This window comes from Macaca nemestrina, chromosome 13 (genome assembly GCF_043159975.1).
Source record: "Macaca nemestrina isolate mMacNem1 chromosome 13, mMacNem.hap1, whole genome shotgun sequence".
In the NCBI taxonomy this organism is placed as follows: Eukaryota; Metazoa; Chordata; class Mammalia; order Primates; family Cercopithecidae; genus Macaca; species Macaca nemestrina.
Genome location: NC_092137.1, coordinates 39,427,476 through 39,452,634, shown reverse-complemented (window position 1 = coordinate 39,452,634; position 25,159 = coordinate 39,427,476). Strand labels below are relative to the sequence as shown.

Sequence of the window (25,159 nt, the reverse complement as noted above, 5' to 3'; positions counted from 1 at the left end):
GGCACTGTTCAAGGTGCCAAGGATATAGCAATGAATAGACAGTGTTTACTTAAGTGAATGTATTTTTCTAAATCCTAAATTTTCTAACAAATTGGGGAGCTTTTAGGGGTCCTTAGTCAAATAATGGTGGGAGATGAAGAGTCAAACAAAAGTAATTGGTTTTCTTTGCCACAGAACTTTCAGAATCTTTTAATGTGCTGGTGTGCACAGTTGATCTCTAGGAGGACAGTATAGTATGTATTCTTTCTTTCTTTTCTTTTTTCTTTTTTTTTTTTTTTTTTTGAGACGGAGTCTTGCTCTGTCACCCAGCCTGGAGTGCAATGGTGCAATCTCGGCTCACTGCAAACTTCGCCTTCTGGGTTTACACCATACTCCTGCTTCAGCCTTCTGCGTAGCTGGGACTACAGGTGCCCACCACCATGCGTGGCTAATATTTTTGTATTTTTTTAGTAGAGACGGGGTTCCACTGTGTTAGCCAGGATGGTCTTGATCTCCTGACCTCGTGATCCACCCACCTCTGCCTCCCAAAGTGCTGGGATTACAGGCTTGAGCCACCGCACCTGGCCTATAGTATGTATTATTTCTAATACGTAACCAAGAACTCTTTTTTTTTTTTTCCAGAATATGTGTAACACATTTCAGAAGTACTATTCTGCTGCTCCAGGGCAGTCATATCCCAGATGTTAGAAATTGGTGAATGAGGTCATTACTCAAGAGATGTATGTAGGTCAGCGTATGGGCAGGATTTCTGAAGACAAACTTTCCCATCGTGTTTATAGGGTGATTGATTTTTAGGTTGTGGATTGAGTTATTTTATTGATGTTTGCCTGAACTATCCTATTGTATTTTCATTTTCAGTATTTTTTTTTTTAATTTTATGTAAAGCACTGCTCTACTTATATTGTTGTTAAACTTAGAAAAGTGCTTTTTCTTCTGATCTCCAGTTTCTGGTTTGGGGACACTTAATGATATATGTATATGAATTTCTGCCACCACCTACTCCCTGTTACTAGACTTTTTCTCAGCCCTGGGCATCCCTTCCTCCAGTGCCTCTCGCTGAAATGGGAGTCCCTTAAACAACATTCATCTACCATTTCACCCTTATTAGACTATGGTGTTTCTCAAGTGTGACTGATAGACTGTTGATTGAATCAGTCACTTGAGTGGTATTAAAACCATAGGTTCCTGGGGCTCACCTCAGGTCTGCTGATTCAGAATCTGTGTGGTGTAGAAGCCAAGACTCTGTGATTTAAAGCAGATCTACAAGTGGTTTGTATTGAGTTGTTTAATTTCCATGCTGAGTTGTTTAAATTTCATTTTTTGGTAGGTGTATACAGTATTTCTCAGCGTAGGTGCTATGGGCATTTTGGCCAGGATTATCGTGTGGCACTCTGAAGGCACAACAGGACTTTTAAAATCATTGGGTCCTACCTACCAAATGCTATTATCATCCTCAGTTATTGAGACAACCCAAAATGTCCCTCCACATTTCCAGACACCTCCTTTCCATTTTTATGGGGGTAGTATCCTCAGTTAAGAATCACTGTTGTATACTACTTTCATTATTCTAGATGTTGCTTTTAATAATTTAATATACATACCTAACCTAAGACTGCAAACTATTCACTAATTCTGTCCACTTCCCAAACTGTATAAAGTCTTTAGAGCAATTTAACTGTACTTCCACCTTCCCATTTCCATGGTATTCTGCTCCATATTTGAGTTCTAGTTTTTAAAAAATTGCATAGACATTACTGTTTTTTGCAGTCATCAGTGTTTATCTGTACCGAAGATTGCTAGTTTATTTGATACTCCTTGCATTTTAAACTTTCCTTCTGAGTCTTTTTTCATCCTGAAATACATCTTTTAGAAGAATATTATTGCACATCTTTTGGCGGTGAACCCTTGTTTGTTAGAAAATGTCTTTATTTTGCCCTATTTATTGAATGATGTTTTACCTGAGAATATAATTCTAGATTGACTTAACTTTTTTTCAGCTCCATATTCTACAGTCTTTCTGGCTTTTTTCTCTGAAAAAGTCTAATTGTTGTTCTTTTGTAGATAATCTGATTCTTTTCTCTGAGTGCTTTTAAAGATCACTTCTTTTTATTTAGTTTTTTTGCGGTTTCTGTAGTGTGTCTAGATGTGGATTTCTTGTTTATTTCCTCTCCTTGAAACTGTGTCTCCTGAATCTGAGGTTTTATGTCTTTTACCCATTCTGGAAAAATTTCAGCCACTGTCTCTTGAAATATTGGTTCTCTCTTCCTTCCTTGTTTTGTTAGATGTATGTTATATCTTCTTGTTCTAGTCTTCGTGTCTCTTAATCTCTCATTCTATCTCTTGCTCTCTTTGCTGCTTCAGATCTGCCATTTTGTCTAATTTTATGTCTGTGTACGCCAGTTAGGTTTTTAATTTCATTTTTTATTTCTAGAAATTCTGTTTTGTTCTTTTTATCCTGTCTGCCAAGTCATTTTTGTTAACCTCTTGTGTCTGACCCATGTATTTATTTCTAGTGTTAACTTTAAAAAAATCTGACCTATGTATTTCATAGCTTGTTTTATTTCTTTAAACTTTTAAAGCGTACTTGATTGTAATGTTATGTATCTTTTAATTCCTAAAGTTTAACTTCTGTGAATTTAATTTGGTTTTTCATAGTTTTTACTGCTCTGGTGGTTTGTTTCCTTTTGTGCTTGATAATTTTGTTTTAAGCTCATATCTGTCTAATAATATTATATAGTAATTTCTTGGAGTATGGGTATAAGATGTGTTTATCTACAGAGAATTTGTTTCTCCCTCTGCCAGGTGCCTTGTGTTACCACCAACCCAGAAACAACTTAAATTTATTTCTTGACTTGAGGCTCCTGGCCCTCGAAATCAGTGTAAATTTTAACCCTATACTTAACTGGGGGCAGGCTTGTAATTATGGATTTCCGGGGAAGATACTTCGGTTCTAGTGAAGGCCTGATTTGAACAAGTTGCCTGTTGTGGACAGAGCCCTTTTCCCCAACCTACCTATGGGGAGTGACTCTTCAAGGGCATTGCTGGTTTTATGCAGTGGTCTCAATTTCAGCTTTCACATCTAATAAAAATCAAAACTGAAGTCCCTAGATTCCAAGTTTAATCTAAGGTCATGGCTTGAACTTTTGTTTACAGCTCTGATTTTATTCAGTAAATACATTTAATAGATTTTTAAAAGCTGTTTATACTACATCTCTTTGTGCCACCTATGAATTTCTTTGCTTGTGAGTTCAGCAGTACATGTAAAAGAGTGTTTGTTGTATCTTGTCTACTATTTCCAGATATTTGTAATGGAAGGATATTTTATATCTAGTCTAACTTATTTTCGAAAGTGAAATCTTGGAAGATGTTTATGCCCATTGGGGTCTGAGTACCACTGGGCTAGAGATGCTGCTGCTATCGCTTCTTTAGTGCAAAGTTGGAATTGGCTACCTGATCTCTTATCCTTTCCCAAACTCAGTGCTACTGTTAAGTTTTATCCATATTATTGGTTTGGTCTGCCAGTTACCATTTAGAAGTGTTACTGATATGGAACAGGTCCATTTTTGAATTCCAAAATTCAGAATTAAACTTTGAAATACAAATTGCTGATATGTTGGAACTGTCTGTACTCCTGTTACTCACAGTTTATTTTCCATGTCGATATCCAATTATTATCTGCTAAGTGCATTTTTTGAAAGTTAATGATAGCCTCAATCTTTTTTTTGTTTTTTGTTTGTTTGTTTGTTTTTGTTTTTGTTTTGTTTTGTTTTAATTAGGACTATGTAGTCCTAGAAATGTAGACCTTTAATTATCTGGTTTTAAGAAACAGAGTCATTCAAGTTAACTTAAGAAAAGAGAGGCTATTGTAAAGATACATGACATATGGAACTAGAAAGTTGTCAGGAACTCAAGGCAGCTTGGAGATCTGCCCTTTTCTCATGGTCTCGTGATTTTCTCTTTCCACCTGTTGAGTTCTTTGCTCTTTACTGATTGTCTCTTCATTGCATCTTTTCTATTTCTTCAAAACTTCACTTTATGCCCAAAGCCCTGCGTGCTGTGACACTGGCATGTAGCATGGTTTCACAGTGAGTTACATTGCATGGTGGTGCTATTTCTCAGTACTTCCAGTTTCAGACATTTTAGAGTTGTGCCATGTAATACAGTTATCACTAGCCACATGTGGCTTTTAAAATTGAAATTATGTATAGGATCTGTATGCTGATAACTGCAAAGCACTGATGAAAGATATCAAAATCTAAATAAACAGAGACACCTGCCACCTGCCAGCCGTGTTCATGGATTGGAAGACTCCACATAGTAAATATGTCAGTTCTTTCCAAACTGATCTATAGATTTAATGTACTTCCAAATAAAAGTCCCAACAACAGATTTTTTTTCTTTTTTTTTTAACAGACAAGCTGACTCAAATTTATATGGAAAGGCAAAGGACCTTTGTTGCCAAAGCAACTTTGAAAAAGAAGAAATTGGAGGAATCACAAAATTACTGTGATTGTAAATTTGAAATTTACTATAAAACTACAGTAATCGGCCAGGCCTGTGTGGTTCATGCCTGTAATCCCAGCACTTTGGGATTGGGAGGCCAAGGTGAGTGGATCACCTTGAGGTCAGGAGTTGAAGATGATCCTGGCCAACATGGCAAAACCCCATCTGTACTGAAAATACAAAAATTAGCTAGGCATGGTGGCGTACCTGTAGTCCCACCTACTCAAGAGGCTGAGGCAGGAGAATCACTTGAACCCAGGAGGCGGAGGTTGCAGCGAGCCGAGATTGTACCACTGCACTCCAGCCTGGGCAACAGAGTGAGACTCTGTCTCAAAAAAAACAAAACCAAAAAAATTACACTAATCAAGACTGTATAGTGTAGGTAAGAGATAAACACACGATTAGTAGATCAATATAGATCAACATGGGGTCCAGACATAGATCTACACAAATATAGCCAATTCATTTTTGACAAAGGTGGAAGTCAATTCAATGAAAGGAAAATTGACTTTTCCACAAATGATAAGAAAGAGTTGGACATATACATGCAAAAAAGTGTACCTAAACCTAAACTGTACACCTTACACAAAAATTATCTCAAAATGTATTATAAAACTAAATGTAAAAACGTAAAACTTTTAGAAGAAAATATTTGTGACCTGGAGTTAAGCAAAAAGATCTTGGACATGATACCAAAAGCACAATTCATAAAAGAAAACTATTGATAAATTGGACTGTATCAAAAATGAAAACCTTTGCTCTGTGTATTTGTTTGGTAGGGCTGCCATAACAAAATGACACAGACTGGGTGGCTTCAACAGTAGAAATTTATTTTCTCATAGTTCTGGAGGCTGGAAGTCCAAGGTTAAGGTGCCAGCAGGGTTGGTTTCTCCTGAAGCGTCTCTCTTTGGCTTGCAGATGGTGGCCATCTTGGTGTATCTTTACATGGCCTTTTCACTATGCATGTATATCTCTGGTATCTCTTCCTTTTCTTAAAGGGATATCAGTCTTGTTGGATTAGGGCCCATCCATATAACTTATTTAACCTTAATTACCTTTTCAAATGCCTTTCCTCTGAATATAGTCACGTTCTAAAGTACTAGGGGTTAGGACTTCAACATACGAATTTGGTAGGGAGCACAATTCAATTCATAAATTTTGCAAAAAAACACTGTTAACAAGAATGAAGAATAAGTTACAGACTGAAGAAAACATTTGACTGGGCGCGGTGGCTCATGCCTGTAATCCCAGCACTTTGGGAGGCCAAAGTGGGTGGATCACCTGACGTCAGGAGTTTGAGACCAGCCTGACCAACATGGTGAAACCTCATCTCTTCTAAAAATTCAAAAAAAATCAACCAGGTGTGATGGCAGCTGCCTGTATTCTTAGCTACTTGGGAGGCTGGGGCCGGAGAATCGCTTGAACCCAGAAGGTGGAGGTTGCAGTAAGCCACTATTGTGCCATTGCACTCCAACCTGGGCAATAAGACTGAAACTTCGTCTCAAAAAAAAAAAAAAATAGCAAATCATATATCTGACAAAGGACTCATATGTAGAATACATATATATGAAGAACTCTCATAACTCATCAGTAAGAAAATAAATATTCCAATTAAAACATGGACGAAAGACTGGAAAACAATTTATCAAAGGATGGCAGGTAAGCACATGAATAGACTAAGAGCATCATCAATCATCTGGGAAATGCAAACTAAAACCACCATGAAATAGCATTTACATACCTATTAGGATGGCTGAAATAAATACAATGCCAACTCTTGGCAAGGATGTGAAGCAAGTGCAACCCCACCGTGCACTGCTTCTGGGAATGAAAAATGGTACAGTCACTGTAGAAAGTTGGGCAGTTTCTTATAAAGTTAAACATATACCTACCATATGATATGATCTAGTCCCACTCCTGGGTATTTATGTAACCTGTATACAAATGTTTACAGCAGCTCTTCCCGTATTTGCCAAAAACTGAAAACAACCCAGATATCCTTCAACTGGTAAATGGATGAACTGTGGTAAATCTATACAGTGGAACACTACTCAGCAATAAAAAGGAATAAACTAATGATATATGCAACAACTTGGTGAAAGAAGAGTCTCAAGATGTTATATAATGAATGAATTTATATGGCATTCTCAAAAAGAAAAACTATAGTCATAGAGAACATGTTAGTGTTTCCAGGGTTTAGGGAGGATTATGGCTTCCATTGGAGTTTTTGCAGTGATGGAACTTTTCTATTTCCTGATGGTGGTGGTGGTGGTGGTGGTTACATAATCTAATATATGTGTTTAAATTACTAGAACTGTATCTTTAAAAATCCATTTTATTGTCTGGTAGTTAAAAAAATTAAAAACTCCAAATTTTAAATATTTCATTGTATACGCACGTATAATTAAACAAAATTCAGTTTTTCACTTGCACTGGCCATATTTTAAGTGATGAATAGGTACATGTGGTATGGGGCTAATGTATTGGATAGCGCAGATACAGATCATTTCCATCAATGTAGAAAGTTCTTTTGGACAGTGCTGGGTTTTGTTTTGTTGTTGTTGTTGTTGTTGTTTTGAGATGGAGTTTTGCTCTTGTTGCCCAGGCTGGAGTGCAATGGCGCGATCTCAGTTCACTGCAACCTCCACCTGCTGGGTTCAAGCAATTCTTCTGTCCCAGCCTTGCGAGTAACTGGGATTACAGGTGCATGCCACTACGCCTGGCTAATTTTTGTATTTTTAGCAGAGGTGGTGTTTCCTCATATGGGTCAGACTGGTCTCGAACTCCTGACCTCAGGTGATCCGCCCACCTCGACCTCCCAAAGTGCTGAGATTACAGGCGTGAGCCACCATGCCCGGTGTGAGCCACCACGACCGGCTGACAGTGCTGTTTTAAAGCAAGGATCAGCAAACTTTGTCGATAAAGGGTCAGATAGTAATACTTAAGACCTTGTGAGCCATGTGGCCTCTGTCTCAGCTACTCAACTCTGCTATTGAATTTTTTTAATTTTTAATTTTAATTTTAATTTTTTTAGACTGGTCTTGTTCTTTTGCCCAGGCTTGAGAACAATAGTGTGATCATAGCTCACTACAGCCTTGATCGCTTGGGCTCAATTGATCCTCCTCCCACTTCAGCCTCCCGGGTAGCTGGGACTATAGGCACATATCACCGAGACCAAGCCTAGCTAATTTTTGTATTTTTTGTAGAGACAGGTTTTCACCATGTTGCCCAGGCTGGTCTCGAACTCCTGGGCTCAAGCAATCTGCCCCCTTTGGCCTCCCAAAATGCTGGAATTACAGACATGAGCCACCACCTGTGCACCAGTAAAACTTTATTTACAAAAATAGACATGTTTGCTGATCCCTATTTCAGAGAATTTGCCCTGTTTCCTATTTTCATGTCAGCTCAGGATTTATTGGTAGAGTAACTTTATAATTTACCATCCAAATTTAATAAATTTTTAATTGTTTTAAGAGTGAACACAGGCACTATTAATAATTTTACTGGTACAATAGGCATAACCAGGAGTACTCTGGGGAAACCAGAGATGAATGTCACTCCATCAGTTTTCCTATGAATTGGTTGCCCTTGTAGTGGACACATACCTAATGACATGTTTTGGCTGTTTTCCCCATCCAAATTACATCTTGAATTGTAATTCCCATAATCCCCACATGTTGTGGAGGAGCCTAGTGGGAGGTAATTGAATCATGGTGGTGATGACCCTCTTGCTCTTCTCATGATAGTGAGTTCTCATGAGATCTGATGGTTTTGTAAGGGGCTTTCCCCGCTTTTGCTTGGCACTTCTCCTTCCTGCTGCCACGTGAAGGACGTGTTTGCTTCTCCTTTTGCCATGCTTATAAGTTTCCTGAGGCCTCCCAACCCTGTGGAACTGTGAGTTAATTAAACCTTTTTCCTTTATAAATTACCCAGTCTCAGGCAGTTCCTTTTAAAAGCAGCATGAGAAGGGACTAATACGCCTAGTCTAATCAACTATGGGAAAGCGAACATGAAACCATCCCTTCAGCAGTGAGTATGGGTTATCCATTTTCTTCGGAAAGGGAGTAGTTGAATGGGAGGTACCCTGAGGTTTGGCTAGCCTGGTACACTCAAAATAGTCTCTATTTTCTGTCCCCAAGCCTTTGCTCATGCTTTTCTTTCTGTGCCCTTTCCCCCATCCCTTTTCTGTGTTTTTCGTAATTCAGGCCATCTTTTCAAACCTCTGCAAAAATGGTATCACCTTCATGCAGTCATTCCTGTAATACCTTTTCAGGCTTACAAGTTGGTAGTTACATTTTATAAAAGTCAGTAACGTAGTGCTTTAAACTGGATCCCCAAACCTAGTTGTGTATCAGCAGTACCTCAGTAGCTTAAAATACAGAATCCTGGGTCCCATTCTTAATCGCTTGACCTAGAATTCAGAATTTATAGCAATATTTTGTTGTTGTTTTGTTTTGTATTTAAACTCCTTGTATGATTTTTATATAACTGGCTATCTGATTCAGTATTTGCAATCTGTTGATTTAGGCTGAAATTATTTTATATAAACATTGACTTTTAGAGTTAGAAGGAATCTTAGAAATAGCCTATTTTCACCTTAATGTCTTTAAATTGTGGGCAGAGGGGTCAGGAAGAAGACACAAGGGAAATTACTTACTTAGATCCCATTGCTGGTTACTGGCAGAGCCAGGACTAAATGTTGTTAGCTGTCATTTAGACTTAGATTCATATTCACATTGGACATCCCCTTCTGTATAGTAAGGTTTCAGTACTCCAAGGGGCTCAATACATAGTAGATGATGGTCAGATGTTTTACTAATAATGATTGTTTCTAACCCATTTTATATAGCACCTAGCACATTTTTTGGCTCTTAATGATTGCTGCTTGAATGTGTTGTTAACCCTCAGTTCACTCTCAAGGAATGCCTTTCTGATAGTTGGAGATAATTCCCCAATCAGCATGAAATCATCTCAGAAAAATTCTTCCCAAAACTAGTTCCAATCTGAATGGCCTCTAAAAGGCTCACTGAATCAAACTAAATTCTGGTACAGCTTTGAAAGTTGGTACTTTCCAAGAGCCCCTCTAAGCAGAGATCAGTCTAGACCTGTAGGATTTTCCTCACCAGTCCATTTTCATTTTAGAAAGGTTACCCAGAATCTGTGGGAGTATGTGGTGCGGGATGTGTATACTGAAGTAAGGTGTGGGACCAAGGTCAGGAAAAGGCTTGTGGGAAGTGGTGGTAGCCTAAGCTGAGCTTCAAAGGATGTCTGTTAGGCCAGGGGAGGGACCTGGAATAAAAGCGTGGATAGCTTTGGGAAATGGCAAGTTGTTTAGTTTGGCCAGAGGATAAAGTACAAGTTAGGGAGTGACTAGAAATATAGATGGGGGCCAGATTAAAATGTAGTATTTCACAATTTCATATCCACAGGCAAAATAATGAAACTGAAGCCCTATCCGACACAGTATAAAAATTCACTCAAAGTAGATTATAGACCTAAATTTAAGAAAACTGTATAACTTAGAACTCTTAGAAAAGAAAGTAGGAAAAAAGTATTTGTGACCTTGGGTTAGGCAAATGGTTTCTTAGCTGCAACATTAAAAACACAAGAAACAAAAATTAATTAAGTTGGACATCATCAAAATGAAAAAGTTTTGTGTTTCAAAGGATACCCATAAGAAAATGAAAAGAAATCTTGCAGAATGGGAGAAAATATTTGCAAATCATGTGACTGATAAGGGATTTATATCCAGAATATATATAAAGAACTCTTACAAGTTAACAATTTAAAAAGAATTTAAAATGGACAAAGAATTGAATAGACAGTTCTCCAAAGAAGATATTCAAATGGAAAATTGAAAACAGGTCCACACAAAAATGTGTATGCTGATGTTTATAGCACCATTATTCATAATAGCTAAAAAGTGGAAACAACCCAAATATGGCATTTCCATACAATGGACTACTGTTTGACAGGAACACATAAATGAGTTTGAGACGTGGATGAACCTGAAAACATTACACCAAGTGAAAGAAACCACAGTCACAAAGGACCACGTATTACTTGATCCCATTTACATGAAATGTTTACAGTAGTCAAATCCATAGAGATGGAAAGTAGATTAGTGGTTGCCAGGGATTGAGAGGTGGAAGAATAGGTAGTGACTGTGAATGGTTCTGGGGTTTCTTTTTGAGGTGATGAAAATGTTCTAAAATTAGTTAGTATAATTACATAACTCAGAATATACTAAACACCACTGAATCATACACCGTGAAAGGGTGTACTTAATGGTATGTGGATTCTGTCCCAGTAAAGCTCTTATAAAAAGTGCTGTATTTAGTGAAAGCTTTAAATACTCTGACAGGGAATTTGGATTTTTGTCTTTAAAGCAATGATGTGTACTCTTGCGGAGTTACAAGTCGAGAACAGCATGATGAGAACATCGCTGTGGGAGCGTTTGAAGAATGGTGGTCAGATCAGTGTTGCAGCAGACTAGATCTAGCTGCTTAGAATATTTTATCCTGTTTTCTGCCCTTAACAAGTATGAACATTTTATGTTACTAATTCTGAATTCAAAATTTTTAACTTTATACATGTTAATATTTTATAATTTCTATTCTTGCTCTCCTTTTTAAAAAATGAACTGCTCAGGGTGATTGAGAAAAGAATAGCAGTTGCAGAATGTTAGAGATAATACTGATTTTTAAATTTACCTTTGTGTGTAACCTTGACTACTGTCAATTTAGAGATAGCAAAATATGACTTATTTTAGCCAGAAGACCAGGATTCTTGGTGAATCATAATGCTTTAAAAACCCTTTATTAATAAACATGGATTTTTAATAAAGAAAGGCTTAGAAGTGAAGTTTCTTAAGGGCTTTTTAATTATCTCTTTCCCCTTCTTTTTGTGAAATATCTTAATACTGCCAAATAAATTACATATTGGAAGATATTTCTAACATGGTAGAAGGCAAAAGAACAGTAATCATTTTAGCTCTATTTTTTAAAAATTAACCCTAAAAAACTGTAATTTAAAAACTGTTAGCCTTTAGAAAATTCTAGACTGATTTACCATTTGAAATCATTGTATTCATAAGTCAACCCTACAGTAAATATTGACCTTGGTAAACCACTCATCAGTAGTTAGTGTCATAATTTTTCTGTTAAATATATGCTGGTGTTAACTATTCGTAAATCTATTTTTAGAAGAGTACATTGTGTACAGCAACCATTTTGGACAAATACTGTGTAGCTTGTAAATAGAGTGTGTGCCCTCCTGTGGTCATTGGTAACAAAAATCTCAGCTATAATCATCCTAGCTTTCTGAGTTCACATTTGTCTGCTCTTCCATAGTAGAATCACCCGTACTCTGAATTTCTTCTCAGTAAGTAAAAAACCATAGCATGATTTTTAAATGGTGGCAGTTGTCTTATTTGGAGGAGATGCTAAAGGAGAAGCCTACCAGAGAAAAAATATCAAGGTGTGAGGAGAGGCAAGTAATTGTGATGGTGCTTGAAAAGCTTTATGACTATTATACCTGAATATTTCTCAGATACACTCTGCCTCCTTTACAGAATGCTCCCAGAATGATATTCTGGTTTTATTTCTATTTCATCATTTATATATCTTTTTTCCTCGAGAAAGGAGCAAGTTTCCAGCACTGTCTATTTGAAACATCTATCCCATTTTATGGAAATTAAGTTTAATTTGAAATAAGTGTTCAAATCTCTTTTGTACTGCCTTGAGTGTTTATTAGTTATGGGGATTTTGTTTGAAGGAACAATTGTTAAATGAATTTTCCCTGCAAATTTTATTAATTTATATGAGATCTTTTAATATCTTTGTTCTTCTTAGGGTTAAATGGTTAAATTTTATATTTTCAGCAATGACTGTGTCTCATATCTTAGATCCTTGGCTGGTATTTTTAGTGCCCTAGTATTCTTAGAAGAATTCCACTATTAATGGTATTATCACCTCTTGCCAGGTGATTCACTGATTTTCACCAATCCATTAATAAGAGAGTGTTGCAACTAGGAATAATTTTGGTCACATGAATGGATCTTTCTGTGATCAGGCAATGGCATGTATTGTTCTTCACTGGTGGTATGAAAATTTATTTTTAGTTAACAGTTTAGAATATCAAATTGAAAGTTCTGATCCAATTATAAAACATTTTAAATTGACAAAGACTGCCATTTTAATATAGTTTCTGCTTGTTTATACATGTATTATATAATATATAATATTTATTGTGTTATATGTACACATAAATACACATAATATAATTATGTATACTTATATACATAATTATACAGTTGTAAATGCCAGGAATCTAATAATATAATTTGATTTTTAACATGTGGCTTACAAAATAGATTTGTTTTGCATTGAACTACATGTATTTGACTGTACCATCAGGTGTGTTTAAAAGGATGCAGGGGGCCTGTTTTCATAATTATATGCACAATTGTGTTAGCCTTTCATATCCTAAAGCTTTTAAATGAAAAAATGTAAGGCTAGTCAATTAGTTCAACTAGCCTTTGAGTGAATAGCAATACAGTGTAATACTTAAAGGCTCAGACTGGAGTTAGACCGCCTGGGTTTGAATCCCAGCACTGTCGACTCACTGGCTATATGACCTTGTTAAGTTCTTTTGAGTTCTATGTCCTTTAGTTTCCTCACTTGCAAAATGAGAATAATATCTACCTATTTTATAAGATTGTGAGGATTAAATGAATTAATATTAAAACATTTAGAATAGTGCCTGGCACATCCATACTGACATCTAAGTGTATATTAGCTGTTAGTATTAGTATTGCCAATATTAAATTTTACATAAATGTTGAAATTTATTGTGAAGTATAAACTTTGTTTTGTAAATATAAATTACATTTGCATTTCTTTTAAAATATTTTTATGTAACAGAAAACAAACAGTAAGCTAAAGTGAAATTTTATACACTTTTTATGAAAACTTTCTTCACAATAATCCTTTTTTCCTTTTTTTTCTTTTAGGCACGGAATGTTAACACTGGTGAATTAGCAGCAATTAAAGTAATAAAATTGGAACCAGGTAAATTATTTGAAATTCATTTTTTCTTATTGCTAGAAAGCCATGGGATATCTTACGGCTTATTTTAATGATGTTTGATCAACATTCTCTTGTTTTCCCCAGCATCTTCTGGGATAAATACAGCTGCTTGTATGCTCTTTCCTCCAGTTCTTCGAGTTCTGCATACACACACCTTGCTCAGTTCTTCCCTGAAAAATAACTGATAATTGAAGGAGGAAGGGGAACTCCTGAAAAGACTTTGTTCTTTCTGAACTTAGTTGAGCTAACTTGTAACAAGCTGATAGTGGTTTATTTCCAGGCTAACGTCTTGTGGTTCAGTGTGATGTCGTGGAAAAAACAGAACCGAAATTTGGGTAGTTGTAGTTCAGTTTGTCTCCCACTCCCTTGGTCTGTGAACTTGGGCAAATAGCTTCATGTCTCTGAGTCTCCCAGTTTTCTCAGGCAATCTAGCCTCCACGTTCTGTATTTCATTGATATCTCGGCAGTTGTCTACCAAATTGAGCAGCTTATTGTAAAGCCCCTTAAGACTACTCCATATTTTTTGTTTGCTTCAACTGTGTTCTTTGAATTCCTCCTACTTCCCTCAAAACCCACATTTTTCTTAGCTAATTACTCACTCTTTGTTTATTCTCTCTTAGAAACCCCTTCCCACCCTTTCTTCTGCCCACCATAAGCAAGTCTATAATTGTGCTAGTGTCTAGACTGAGTTCCACAGCAATTAGTGCCTTTCTGATGACTTCTTCCGTTACAAGCTGATAATAAGAGTTTATTGGTAAAACAAGTTTCAGTTCTAGTATGAACAGAAATCCATTCACAGACTTTGCAAGAATGCAAAAACTTTTTCTTTAAAAAAAAAATAAATAAATAAAGGCCAAATAGCCAATACTTTAGGCTTTGTAGGTCGTGTATCGTCTCTATATTCAGTTCTCTCTCTTTCCCTATAGTTTGCTCACCCCTTACTTAGAGCATCAATAAGCTTTTTAGAAGTGATATTAAAATGAAAATTTAAGGATGTACTGATTGACTGTGATCAAACCACACAGAAATATAATGAATTTTAAAAATTTTCCAGCTATACATATTTACAGATTTTATGTAGTCATTATATTCTGAACATCACAAGACAAGATGTTTGTCTTTTTTCTAAATCTCCTACTCTTCAATTTATAAGAAATTTTAGAAGGATATTTGAAGTTGTTGAAATATTAGCTACAAAAAGAAATTTGGCATTTAAAGCAGGGCCTTTCTTTTTAATCATTAAGAAGTGACTGTGTTACTTAATGAAATGGTTCTAATGAGAAGTATTTTGTATATACATCATTCCCTCAAATCACCTGAGTACCTTCTCTTTCAGGAAGCCTTCCCTGACCCTGGGTCTAATTAAGATGACTCCTGAGTGAATAGCTCTGCTGTAGCGCTGACCATAGCTATATTGTCATTCTAGAGACTTGCCTTTCTTTGTTTCTAAGTTTTAATCAAATTTGTGCCCCCAGCACTGAACTTAGGACCTGGCACATAGTACCCATTCTGTACATCTTAAAATTTCCTTAAAAAATAAAAACTTGAAAAAGCTTACTGTTCAAGTCAATTATTTTCTGTTCATGAAATGTTGTTGCACTGTCAATCTTTTTTTTTTTTTTTTTTTGAGACGGAGTCTCACTCTGTCTCCCAGGCGGGAGTGCAGTGGCCGGATCTCAGCTCACTGCAAGCTCCGCCTCCCGGGTTTACGCCATTCTCCTACCTCAGCCTCCCGAGTAGCTGGGACTACAGGCGCCCGCCACCTCGCCCGGCTAGTTTTTTGTATTTTTAGTAGAGACGGGGTTTCACCGTGTTAGCCAGGCTGGTCTCGATCTCCTGACCTCGTGATCCGCCCATCTCGGCCTCCCAAAGTGCTGGGATTACAGGCTTGAGCCACCACGCCCGGCCTTGCACTGTCAATCTTGAACACTGCCGTGTATATATTGATCAATGTATTAAAAGTAGAATATACAACTATACAAAAGGAAAAAAATAAAAATCATTCATATTCTACCACCTGGAGAAAACAAGGGTTATCACCATAAATATGTTTCATCTATTACAGCTACCCATTTCCCCCTGCCACCAGTTATTTTGATCCCTTAATCATATAATGTTAGCCCATAGTATTTCTGTATATATACCTAAAGTATAAATGCTCAAAATATAATCACAAACAGGAACCCTCATACACAGCTGGTGGAAATGTAAAATGATACAACCACTTTGGAAAACAGTTTGTGACTTCCTTAAAGTGTTCAACATAAATTTGCCATAATGACCCAGCAGTTCTACTCTTGCATATCTGCCGACACAATGATTGTCATGCACAAATGTTTATAGTAGCGTTATTCACAATATGTCTCAAAATTGGAAACAATCTTAACTGCCCATCAACTGGTGAATGAATATGTTGTGTTCATACAGTTGAATACTATTCAACAATAAAAACAAGTTGCTGATACATGCTGTAACATAGGTGACCAAAATGTGCTAAGTGAAAGGAGCTAGACACACGAAACTACATACTGTATGATTTCATGTGAACAGTTCAGAAAAGGCAAATCTGTGGTGTCAGAAAGTTAATCTGGTGAGCTGGGGACAGAGGGGTGGACTAACAATTATTGGACGTGAAGGTTCTTACGGGAATAATCTAGTGATGGTTGTACAACTTGGTAAATTTACTAAAAACACCGTTGAATTATACACTTGAAATTGCTGAACTATCCGATTTAAACATATGCCTTAATAAAATTATTAAAGATACGTAACTAAAACCATTAACAACGTTACAGTTCCCTGTTAATAAGACCTACACTTAGCAAATAGTTGCTATGTTATATCTATAGGTTCCTGCTTAATTTCTTTTTATCTTTTTTCCTTGTAACTTTCTGTTGAAGTAACTCCATCGTTTATCCTGTAAAATTCCCCTCAGTCCGGATTTTGCTGATTGCCTTCCTGTAGCATCATGTAATATATTCTTTGGTGAATTGATAGATAGCTCTAGAGAACTGAGTAGACTCCGATTTTATTTGGGGTATGGAGGAGGGAACTACTTCACGAGTGGTGTTATGCTCACATTTTTCTAAGGTAGAGGGGTGTGTGTGTGTTTAAGAGACAGTCGCACTGTAGCCCAGGCTGCAATGCAGTGGTATGATCGTGGCTCACTGCAGTCTTGATCTCCTGGGCTCATACTATCCTTCTGCCTCAGCCTCCCAAGTAGCTAGGACTGCAGGCGTGTGCTACCACACCCAGCTAATTTTTATTTTTTGTAGAGATGGGGTCTCACTGTGTTGCCGAGGTTGCTCTTGAATACCTGGTCTCAAGCGACCTCTTACCTTGGCCTTCCAAACTACTAGGATTACAAGCATGAGCCACTGTGCCTGGCCTATATTAGAGTTTTGATGGCCAGTCTTCTACTTTTTGGAAACAAAAATTAAGTCTGAAATAGTATAGTGCAACATGTTGGATTTTAGGAATTTCTCTCTATAGTTTGTTACTTTTTCCTTTTTTTACAACTGATAAGCAATTTGAACCTGAAGCAAAATAAAAACTTACTCTGACATTTTGACCAAATTGTTTAAATGTGAAGTTACTCCAAGGTGTCTGACTTTTGCTTCTCATCTTATTCATGCAGCTTTAAATTTTAAAAAGTTTATTTATTTATTTATTTGTGATGGGGTCTTGCTCTGTTGCCTAGACTGAAGTGCAGTGGCACGCTCTCACCTTACTGCAACCTGTGCCTCCTGGGTTCAAGCGATTCTCCTGTCTCAGCTGCCTGAGTAGCTGGGATTTCAGGAGCACACCACCATGCCAGGCTAATTTTTGTATTTTTAGTAGAGACAGGGTTTCACCGTGTTGACCAGGCTGGTCTTGAATTCCTGACCTTAGGTGATCCACGCACCTCCACCTCCCAGAGTGCTGGGATTACAAGCGTGAACCATCACACCTGGCCTAATTTATTTTTAATTTTAATTATAATTTTTTTATTGTTTTGAGACAGAGTCTCGCTCTGTCACCCAGGCAGTGGCGTGATCTTGGCTCACTGCAGCCTCCACCTCCTGGGTTCAAACAATCTTCATGAATAGCTGGGACTGCAGTCATGCACCACCATGCCTGGCTAATTTTTGTATTTTTAGTAGAGACAAGGTTTCATCATGTTGGCCCAGATGGCCTCGAACTCCTGGCATCAAGTGATCCACCTGCCTGGGCTTCCTGAAATGCTGGGATTACAGATGTGAGCCATTTTTAATTTTTTGAATACACAGTAGGCGTATATATTTCTGGGTTACACGAGATACTCTGATACAGGCATGCAATGCATAATAATCACATCAGGGTAAATGGGATATCCATCACCTCAAGTATTTATCTCTTGTGTTTCAAACAGACCAGTTATACTCTTCTAATTATTTTTAAATGTATAATTGGATATTTATTTATGTATTTTTTTTTACTATAGTAACCCTGTTGTGCTTGCAAATACTAGGGCGTATTCATTCTTTCTAAGTTTTTGTACCAATTAACCATCTCCACATCCCTTCCACCCCACAAACCCTGTAAGCTTCCCAGCCTATGGTAACCATCCTTCTACTCTCTATTTCCGTAAGTTCAATCCTTTTGAGTTTTAGTTGCCACAGATAAATGAGAACATGTGATGTTTGTCTTTCCGTGCCTGGCTTATTTCACTTAACATAATGACCTGCTGTTCCATCCATGTTGTTGCAAATGACAGGATCTCGTTCCTTTTAATGGCTGAATAGTACTCCATTGTATATATGTACCACATTTCTTTATTAATTCATCTGTTGATGGACATTTAGGTTGCTTCCAAATCTTGGTTATTGTGAATAGTACAGCAGTAAACATGGGTGTGCGGATCTCTCTTTGCTATGCTCATTTCCTTTCTTTTGGGTATATACCTAGGAGTGGAATTGCATGATTGTGTGGTAGTTCTGTTTTTAGTTTTTGGAGGAACCTCCAAACTGTTCTCCATAGTAGGTGTATTAATTTACATTCCTACCGACAGTGTGTGAAGGTTCCCTTTTCTCTACATTCTCACCAGCATTTATTGCCTGTCTTTTTGATAAAACACATTTTGAATAAGGGGAGATAATATCTCATGGATAGTTTTGATTTGCATTTCTCTGATGATCAGTGATGTTGAGCACCTTTTCATATACCTGTTTGCCATTTTTATGTCTTTGAACAAATGTCTGTTCAAATCTTTTGCCCATTTTAAAATTGAATTATTAGGGTTTTTTTCCACAGTGGAGTTGTTTGAGCTCCTTACATAATCTAGTTGTTAATCCCTTGTCAGATGAGTAGTTTGCACATATTTTCTGCCATTCGTGGGGTTGTCTCTTCTCTTTGTTGATTGATTGTTTTGCTGTGCGGAAGCTTATTAATTTGATGTGATCCCATTTGTCCATTTTTGCTTGGTTGCCAGTGCCTGTAGGATATTGCTCAAGAAATCTTTGCCCACACCAATGTCATAGAGATTTTCTCCAATGTTTTCTTGTAGTAGTTCCATAGTTTGAGGTCTTAGATTTATGTCTTTAATCCATTTTAGTTTGATTTTTGTATATGGTAAGAGGAAGGGGTCTAGTTTCAGTCTTCTGCATATGGATATCCAGTTTTCTCAGCACTGTTTATTGAAGAGACTGTCCTTTCTCCAATGTATATTCTTGGTATCTTTGTTGAAAATGCATTCACTGTACGTGTCTGGATTTATTTCTGGGTTCTCTATTCTGTTCACTGATCTATGTGTCTGTTTTTCCAGCAGCATGCTGTTTTGGTTACCATAGCTCTGTAGTATAATTTGAAGTCAGGTAATGTGATTCCTACAGTTTCTTTCTTTCTTTTTTTTTTTTTTTGCTTAGGATAGCTTTGGCTATTTTGGGTCTTTTGTGGGTGCATACAAATTTTAGGGTAGTTTTTTCATTTTTGTGAAGATCGTCATTCATATTTTGATAGGAATTGCATTAAATCCTTAGATTCTTTTGGGAAGTATGGACATTTTAACAATATTGATTCTTCCAGTTCATGAACATGGAATATCTTTCCGTTTTTTGTGTGTGGCTTCTTCAATTTCTTACATTAGTGTTTTATGTTTTCATTATAGAGATCTTTCCTTTCTTTGGTTAATTCCTAGGTATTTTCTTTCTTGATTTCTTTTTCAGATTGTTCACTTTTGTTATTCGAAAGTGATACTTTTTTTTTGTATATTTATTTTGTATCCTGCAGCTTTACTGAGTTTGTCAGTTTAGTAGTTTTTTGGTGGAGTCTTCAGATTTTTCCAAATGTAAGATCATATAGTCTGCAAACAAGGATAATTTGACTGCTTTCTTTCCAATTTGGATGCTCGTTTATTTCTTGCTCTTGTCTGAATGCTCTACAAAAAATTTAATATATAAATATATGTAATATATATTATATGTGTAAAAGGGGTTAATTCAGCAAGAGGATCTATATATAGACAGATAGATGTGTGTGTGTATATATAAATATATATTATATATAGAGAGAGAGGAGATATATATATAGAGAGAGAGAGAGAGTGACCTTCTTAGATCTTCTTACAGTTTTTGTTTTGAAATCTATTTTTTCTGATATAAATATAGCTATTCCTGTTCTTTTCTTGTTTCCATTGGCATGGAGTATCTCTTTCCATCCCTTTATTTTAGTCTGTGTATCTTCATAGGTGAAGTGTGTTTCTTGTAGGCAACAGATCATTGGGCCTTGTTTTCTTATGCTTTCAGCCACTCTGTTTTTTGATTGCAGAATTTAGTTCATTTGCGTCACATCAGTGCTCAAAAAGTTTTGGATTTTGGAGCATTGTGTATATCAGATTTTTGAATTAGGGAAATTCAACCTGTAGCAGCAAGAGTTTAACATTCCACTCTTTCCTGGAGAATCCAAGTCACTTTGACATAGAGAACGAGTCTTGATTTACGCCCCAGATGGCAGAGCTTCAGGTGAGAGACACAGTGTTCACATCCATCATAACTTTGTTACTTATAAGGAAAAAGAACCTTGGGTTCACTTTGTAATCCAATCCTGAAGTCAGCCCCTTTACATACAGCTCTCCTTTGCTCTAAGCCTGTCAAAACACCACTTCATTTAAATTTCATCTCAATTCCATTTTATTTAAAGTATTACAAAAACTCTGTATTTTCCTTGGGTGAGATGCCCTAAGATTTATCTGGCGTGTGGTTTTCCTCATTGCAATGGGTCAGTAAACGTGAATTTGTCAGATGACAGGTTTGTTCCTACAGTCTGTGGCTGATCCAGCTGGAACACTGCCAATTCTTGAAACTTACTTGAATAAAAATAATTAAAAATGGATCAAGATGAGAGCTATGGCAGAGCTTGCTAGTAGAATAGAACATATATATATATATATATGCTTTGGGGCTTTATTTTCAAGTTCTGATAAGTTCTTTATTTTCAAGTTCTGATAAGGTGTTATATAAATAAGTTATAGATCTGGAATCTCTTTTTGGGATTTAAAGTCAGAATTTAAAAGTTGCTTGTACTCATTTGTGGTATTGTTTGCAGTACTAGTTAATATGATACAGATGCAGATAGATAACAGTGATTCATTAGGTAGAAACTCATAGGAAAAACTCTTCTAAATGGGGAAACTCATTCCTTTTCCAACACAATGAAAACTACTGAGATTGATAAACAGAGAAACTTGTAGTGAGAAAATAAGGTATTATACTTTGTTTCAGTGAGAGCAACATGCATTAAATTGTAAAGCCAAATTTTAAAAGTGTGAAAAAGTAACAATAAGACGTTATTCTACTATTTTTTCATGAACCTCCAAAGTTAAATGTTATGGAATATTCTCTCCTGCCAGCCTTTGACATTAGTGTTTTTCTTTCCTGAGAGTTAGTAGAGGTGCTTTCTGCCTCCTTATCTTTCATGATAGAGCGACGAAACATTGGGGATATGATTTATCTGGTGCCTTTTCCCATCTCCCTTGCGTGCTTTTGTGGATCCCTTGCCACCGTGTGCTTTTTCAGTGCTGCCTTGTGTTTATTGCCATCATGAATAGGTGTTACATCATTCGTGATAATTATTCTTCAAAGATTAATCATGGATTGCTTAGCCACTCTTAAATATATTGGAATCATCCTATGACTTGAGGCTGACTGGACTGGACAGATTGGATATTTACACATTGAATGGTAATAATGCTCCAAAATAAAAAAGCAACGGATAAAGGACTTTTTGTTTCGTTTGTCTGCAGTGTATTTCTTATTCTCAGTCCTCTGTATATGACCAGTGATTTGGCTTCAAGGATGTTTATTTAGCACTTAATTTAGTTAGAAGGAAGATACAGAGATATAGTTCCTTCCTTCAAGGAACTTGTTATCCAGTATGAAAACTAGAGTGTTTATGTAAGTCGCAGCCTAACTACGGAGAATCACCCATTGAACAGAGTGTGTGTGCATATGTAGGTGGTGGTGCTGGCAGTAAGGAACGGTGATGGCTGTGCCTAGAAAGACTTAATTCATGGGTCACTGAAGATCCGCCTTTGACTGTTTACTCTGAAATACTCTGGTCTGGGAATATCTAGGTAGGATGCTATGTGAAAGGACACACATAGTGCAGAGTGGCTGATATATCCTAACTTATACTTGGTGGGTTCCATAGAGGCTGTGAATTCCATTTCCCTTGGGATGGTTAAGGAAGTAAAACTTCAGATGAGCCTTCAAGACTGGCTAGGATTTTGCTAGTAGAATAAGAGAATGGAGGGTATTCCACATGAGGATAGATAAAAGCAAAGGTAGTATGGAAGTACTAGGCCTGTTTGGGAAGTCATAGTTTCATTTGTCTAGAGCGGTATGCTCTCTGTGGGCATGGTGGGATATAAGAAGTGGAAAACTGATGATAAGTTTATGGAGAGCCTTAAATACTAGCCCAAAGCAACCAGCTGCAGTGGCTCACACCTGTAATCCCAGCACTTTGGGAGGCCGAGGTGGGCAGATCACCTGAGGTCAGGAGTTCAAGACCAGCCTGGCTTGGTGGCACTCACCTGTGTTCCCAGCTACTTGAGAGACTGAGGCAGGAGAATCGCTCGAACCTGGGAGACGGAGGTTGCAGTGAGCCAAGATCACGCCACTGCACTCTAGCCTGGGTGACAGAGCAAAACTTCATCTCAAAAAAAATAAAAATAAAAATAAAACTAGCTCAAAGGTTTAAATTTTACCGTGTAGACAGTGGGATTTTGTTTGTTTTTACAGGTTAGTAATATGATCAGAGTATAACTGTAAGAAGATTCAGTGTACACAGGCAGATGGGAGAGAGACCCTGCTGGTAAGAAGACATATTACTGTTATGACAGCCATACTTGAGTTACAGGCAGAGGGAAGGAATGGGTGACTGCATGAGATTTTAGGGTGGATAAGACTTTAGACATGATTGATAAATTTACAAGGGATAAGGGAGAGGTACAATATATGTCAAAATTGAGTTTATGGGAAGAATAGTTTTGTTGTATTGTTTTGATTTGAGGAACTCATTTTCGTGAGTTTTATACAGCTATGGTTTATGCCTATGTAACCTCAAGAATAGATCAGGAGCTGCTAAAAAAAAAATGTCTTTAAATCAGGTCTGGTGAGAGAACAGAAAGTTGGGAGATTAAAAATGTCCAAAATTAGAACTATTTTATTTAACTTTTTTCCTTTTTGGGGATTTTTTTTTTCTTTTCTTTTAGAGACAGGATCTCACCCTGTCACCCAGGCTGGAGTATAGTGATGTGATCATAGCTCACTGCAGCCTCAACTCCTGGGCTCAAGCAATCCTCCTGCCTCAGCCTCACTACTAGCTGGGATTAACAGGTGTGCACTACCACACCAGGCTAATTTTTTAGTGGTTTTTTTTTTTTTTTTTTTTTGTAGAGACTGGGTCTCACTGTGTTGCCCAGGCTGGTCTCAAACTCCTGGCCTCAATCGATTGTCCTGCCTCGCCCTCCCAATGTTCTGGGTTTACAAACATGAGCCACTGTGCCTGGTTAAAACTATTTTGAACAATGTGTCACTGTTCTTGTTGGTGGGCATGATAAAAGCAGAAAAATTTCTGCCCATTGTATTCTTCACTTCCCTTAAAACCTACATTATGCTCTATTTTTCCCTTTTCTGTCCTTACTCCAAAAACATTTTTTGAGTCTCCTGTAATACTTACTTTACATATAGAAACTGTAGGGATGCTGCCATAATTTTTAGTAGGTGGGAGGGATATACTCCAGAGGATTTTCACTAGAAATTCACTCCTGAGTTATGCGTACCTTCCTTATTTTAGGCCTTCCATCAGAACCACTTGGGTAAACCTGGCTCTCAAAAGAGCTGGATGAGGTAAGAAAAGGAGACCCAACAGGTTTATAGGTCAGGAAGCTCAAGTTAAGCCCTCCTTCCCTGACTCCCTGGACACAATCCATTTGCACTAGAGAATGTTTTCTCAAATAGTCCTTTAAAATAAGAAAGGAGTGGAACTGGTTCTTTGGGATGAAAAAAATCTTACTTCATTTTCTGTATAAAACACAGATATATATATATGTATATATGCATAATACATAAACATGCAGAGTATCTGTGGTATTAAAATTTCATGGGGGAGAGGCATTAAGAAAACTGAGTTGGGAAACACAGCGTTAGGGTAGAAATTTTTTCTTTTTGTCTTAAAGATGAGGTCTCACTGTGTTGCCCAGGTTGGATTGAACTCTCACCTCAGTCTCCTAAATATCTGGCTACAGGCTTCCAACACCGTGCCCAGTTCTAGAGTAGGACTTTTTTTTAGGGAGCCAGGGCCATGGTTTCTTTCTTTTTTTTTTCTTTTTTTTTTTCCCCTTTTCCTTTTTTGTATTTTTGTTTTTTTGTTTTTTTAGATAGAGTCTCACTCTGTCACCCAGACTGGAGTGCAGTGGCGCAGCCACAGCTCACTGCAGCCTCAACCGCCCGGGCTCAGTCAATCCTCCCATTTAAGCCTCCCAAGTAGCTGGGACTACAGGCTCACACCACCATACCCAGCTTATTTTTAAATTTTTTCTACAGATGAGGTCTCACCACGTTGCCCAGGCTAGTCTGAAACTCTTGGGCTGAAGCAAACCACCTGCCTCAGCCTCCTAAAGTGCTGGGAGTACAGGTGTGAGCCACTGTGCCTGGCTTCTTTTTTTGTTTAGATAGTTTGAGCAAGGGAATTTCTTCTTGACTTTGTGAACCCAAGTGTCCATTCAGCAACAATGTATGTAAATGTAAGTGATATTTAAGCATTAATCAAGAACACTTAGTAAAATACAGCCAAACAATTAAATAGGATCTAGGTTATTTTTATCAGGTGAAGTATTTGAAGGGTGGTTTTCTTCATTCTCATTTCTGAAAAAAATACGAATATTGCTCTTATAATGATTTTTTCATTTGTTTTGAAATAACTAGGAATCAATAGAATTATTAGATACTTACTTTGTATTTCTGTTATTGATCAGGGCTTTAATATTTCTTCAAAAAATTCAAAGTTGGGTGCAGCTTTTGTGGTTTTAGAAAAGTTTTTTCTAATTTTAT

The 25,159-nt window shown here is 37.0% G+C and overlaps 1 protein-coding gene across 14 annotated transcripts in view; it reads left to right on the top strand.

The window, feature by feature from the left end:
• The window catches only part of LOC105464888 (mitogen-activated protein kinase kinase kinase kinase 3), a 187,300-nt gene that overhangs the window by 45,895 nt on the left and 116,246 nt on the right, over positions 1-25,159 (top strand). For 8 of the 14 annotated variants that reach the window (XM_071076576.1, XM_071076585.1, XM_071076584.1 and 5 more), the window contains one exon: positions 13,517-13,574. Coding sequence is in view for 3 of the 14 variants with exons in the window: in XM_071076585.1 (XP_070932686.1) it covers positions 13,517-13,574 (58 nt within the window). In the remaining 11 variants the exon portion in view is untranslated. Of the gene's footprint in view, positions 1-10,923; positions 11,045-11,867; positions 11,887-13,516; positions 13,575-22,846; positions 22,920-25,159 lie in introns of those variants that run through there. The other 6 variants (XM_071076580.1, XM_071076581.1, XM_071076583.1 and 3 more) reach the window with 4 other exon arrangements.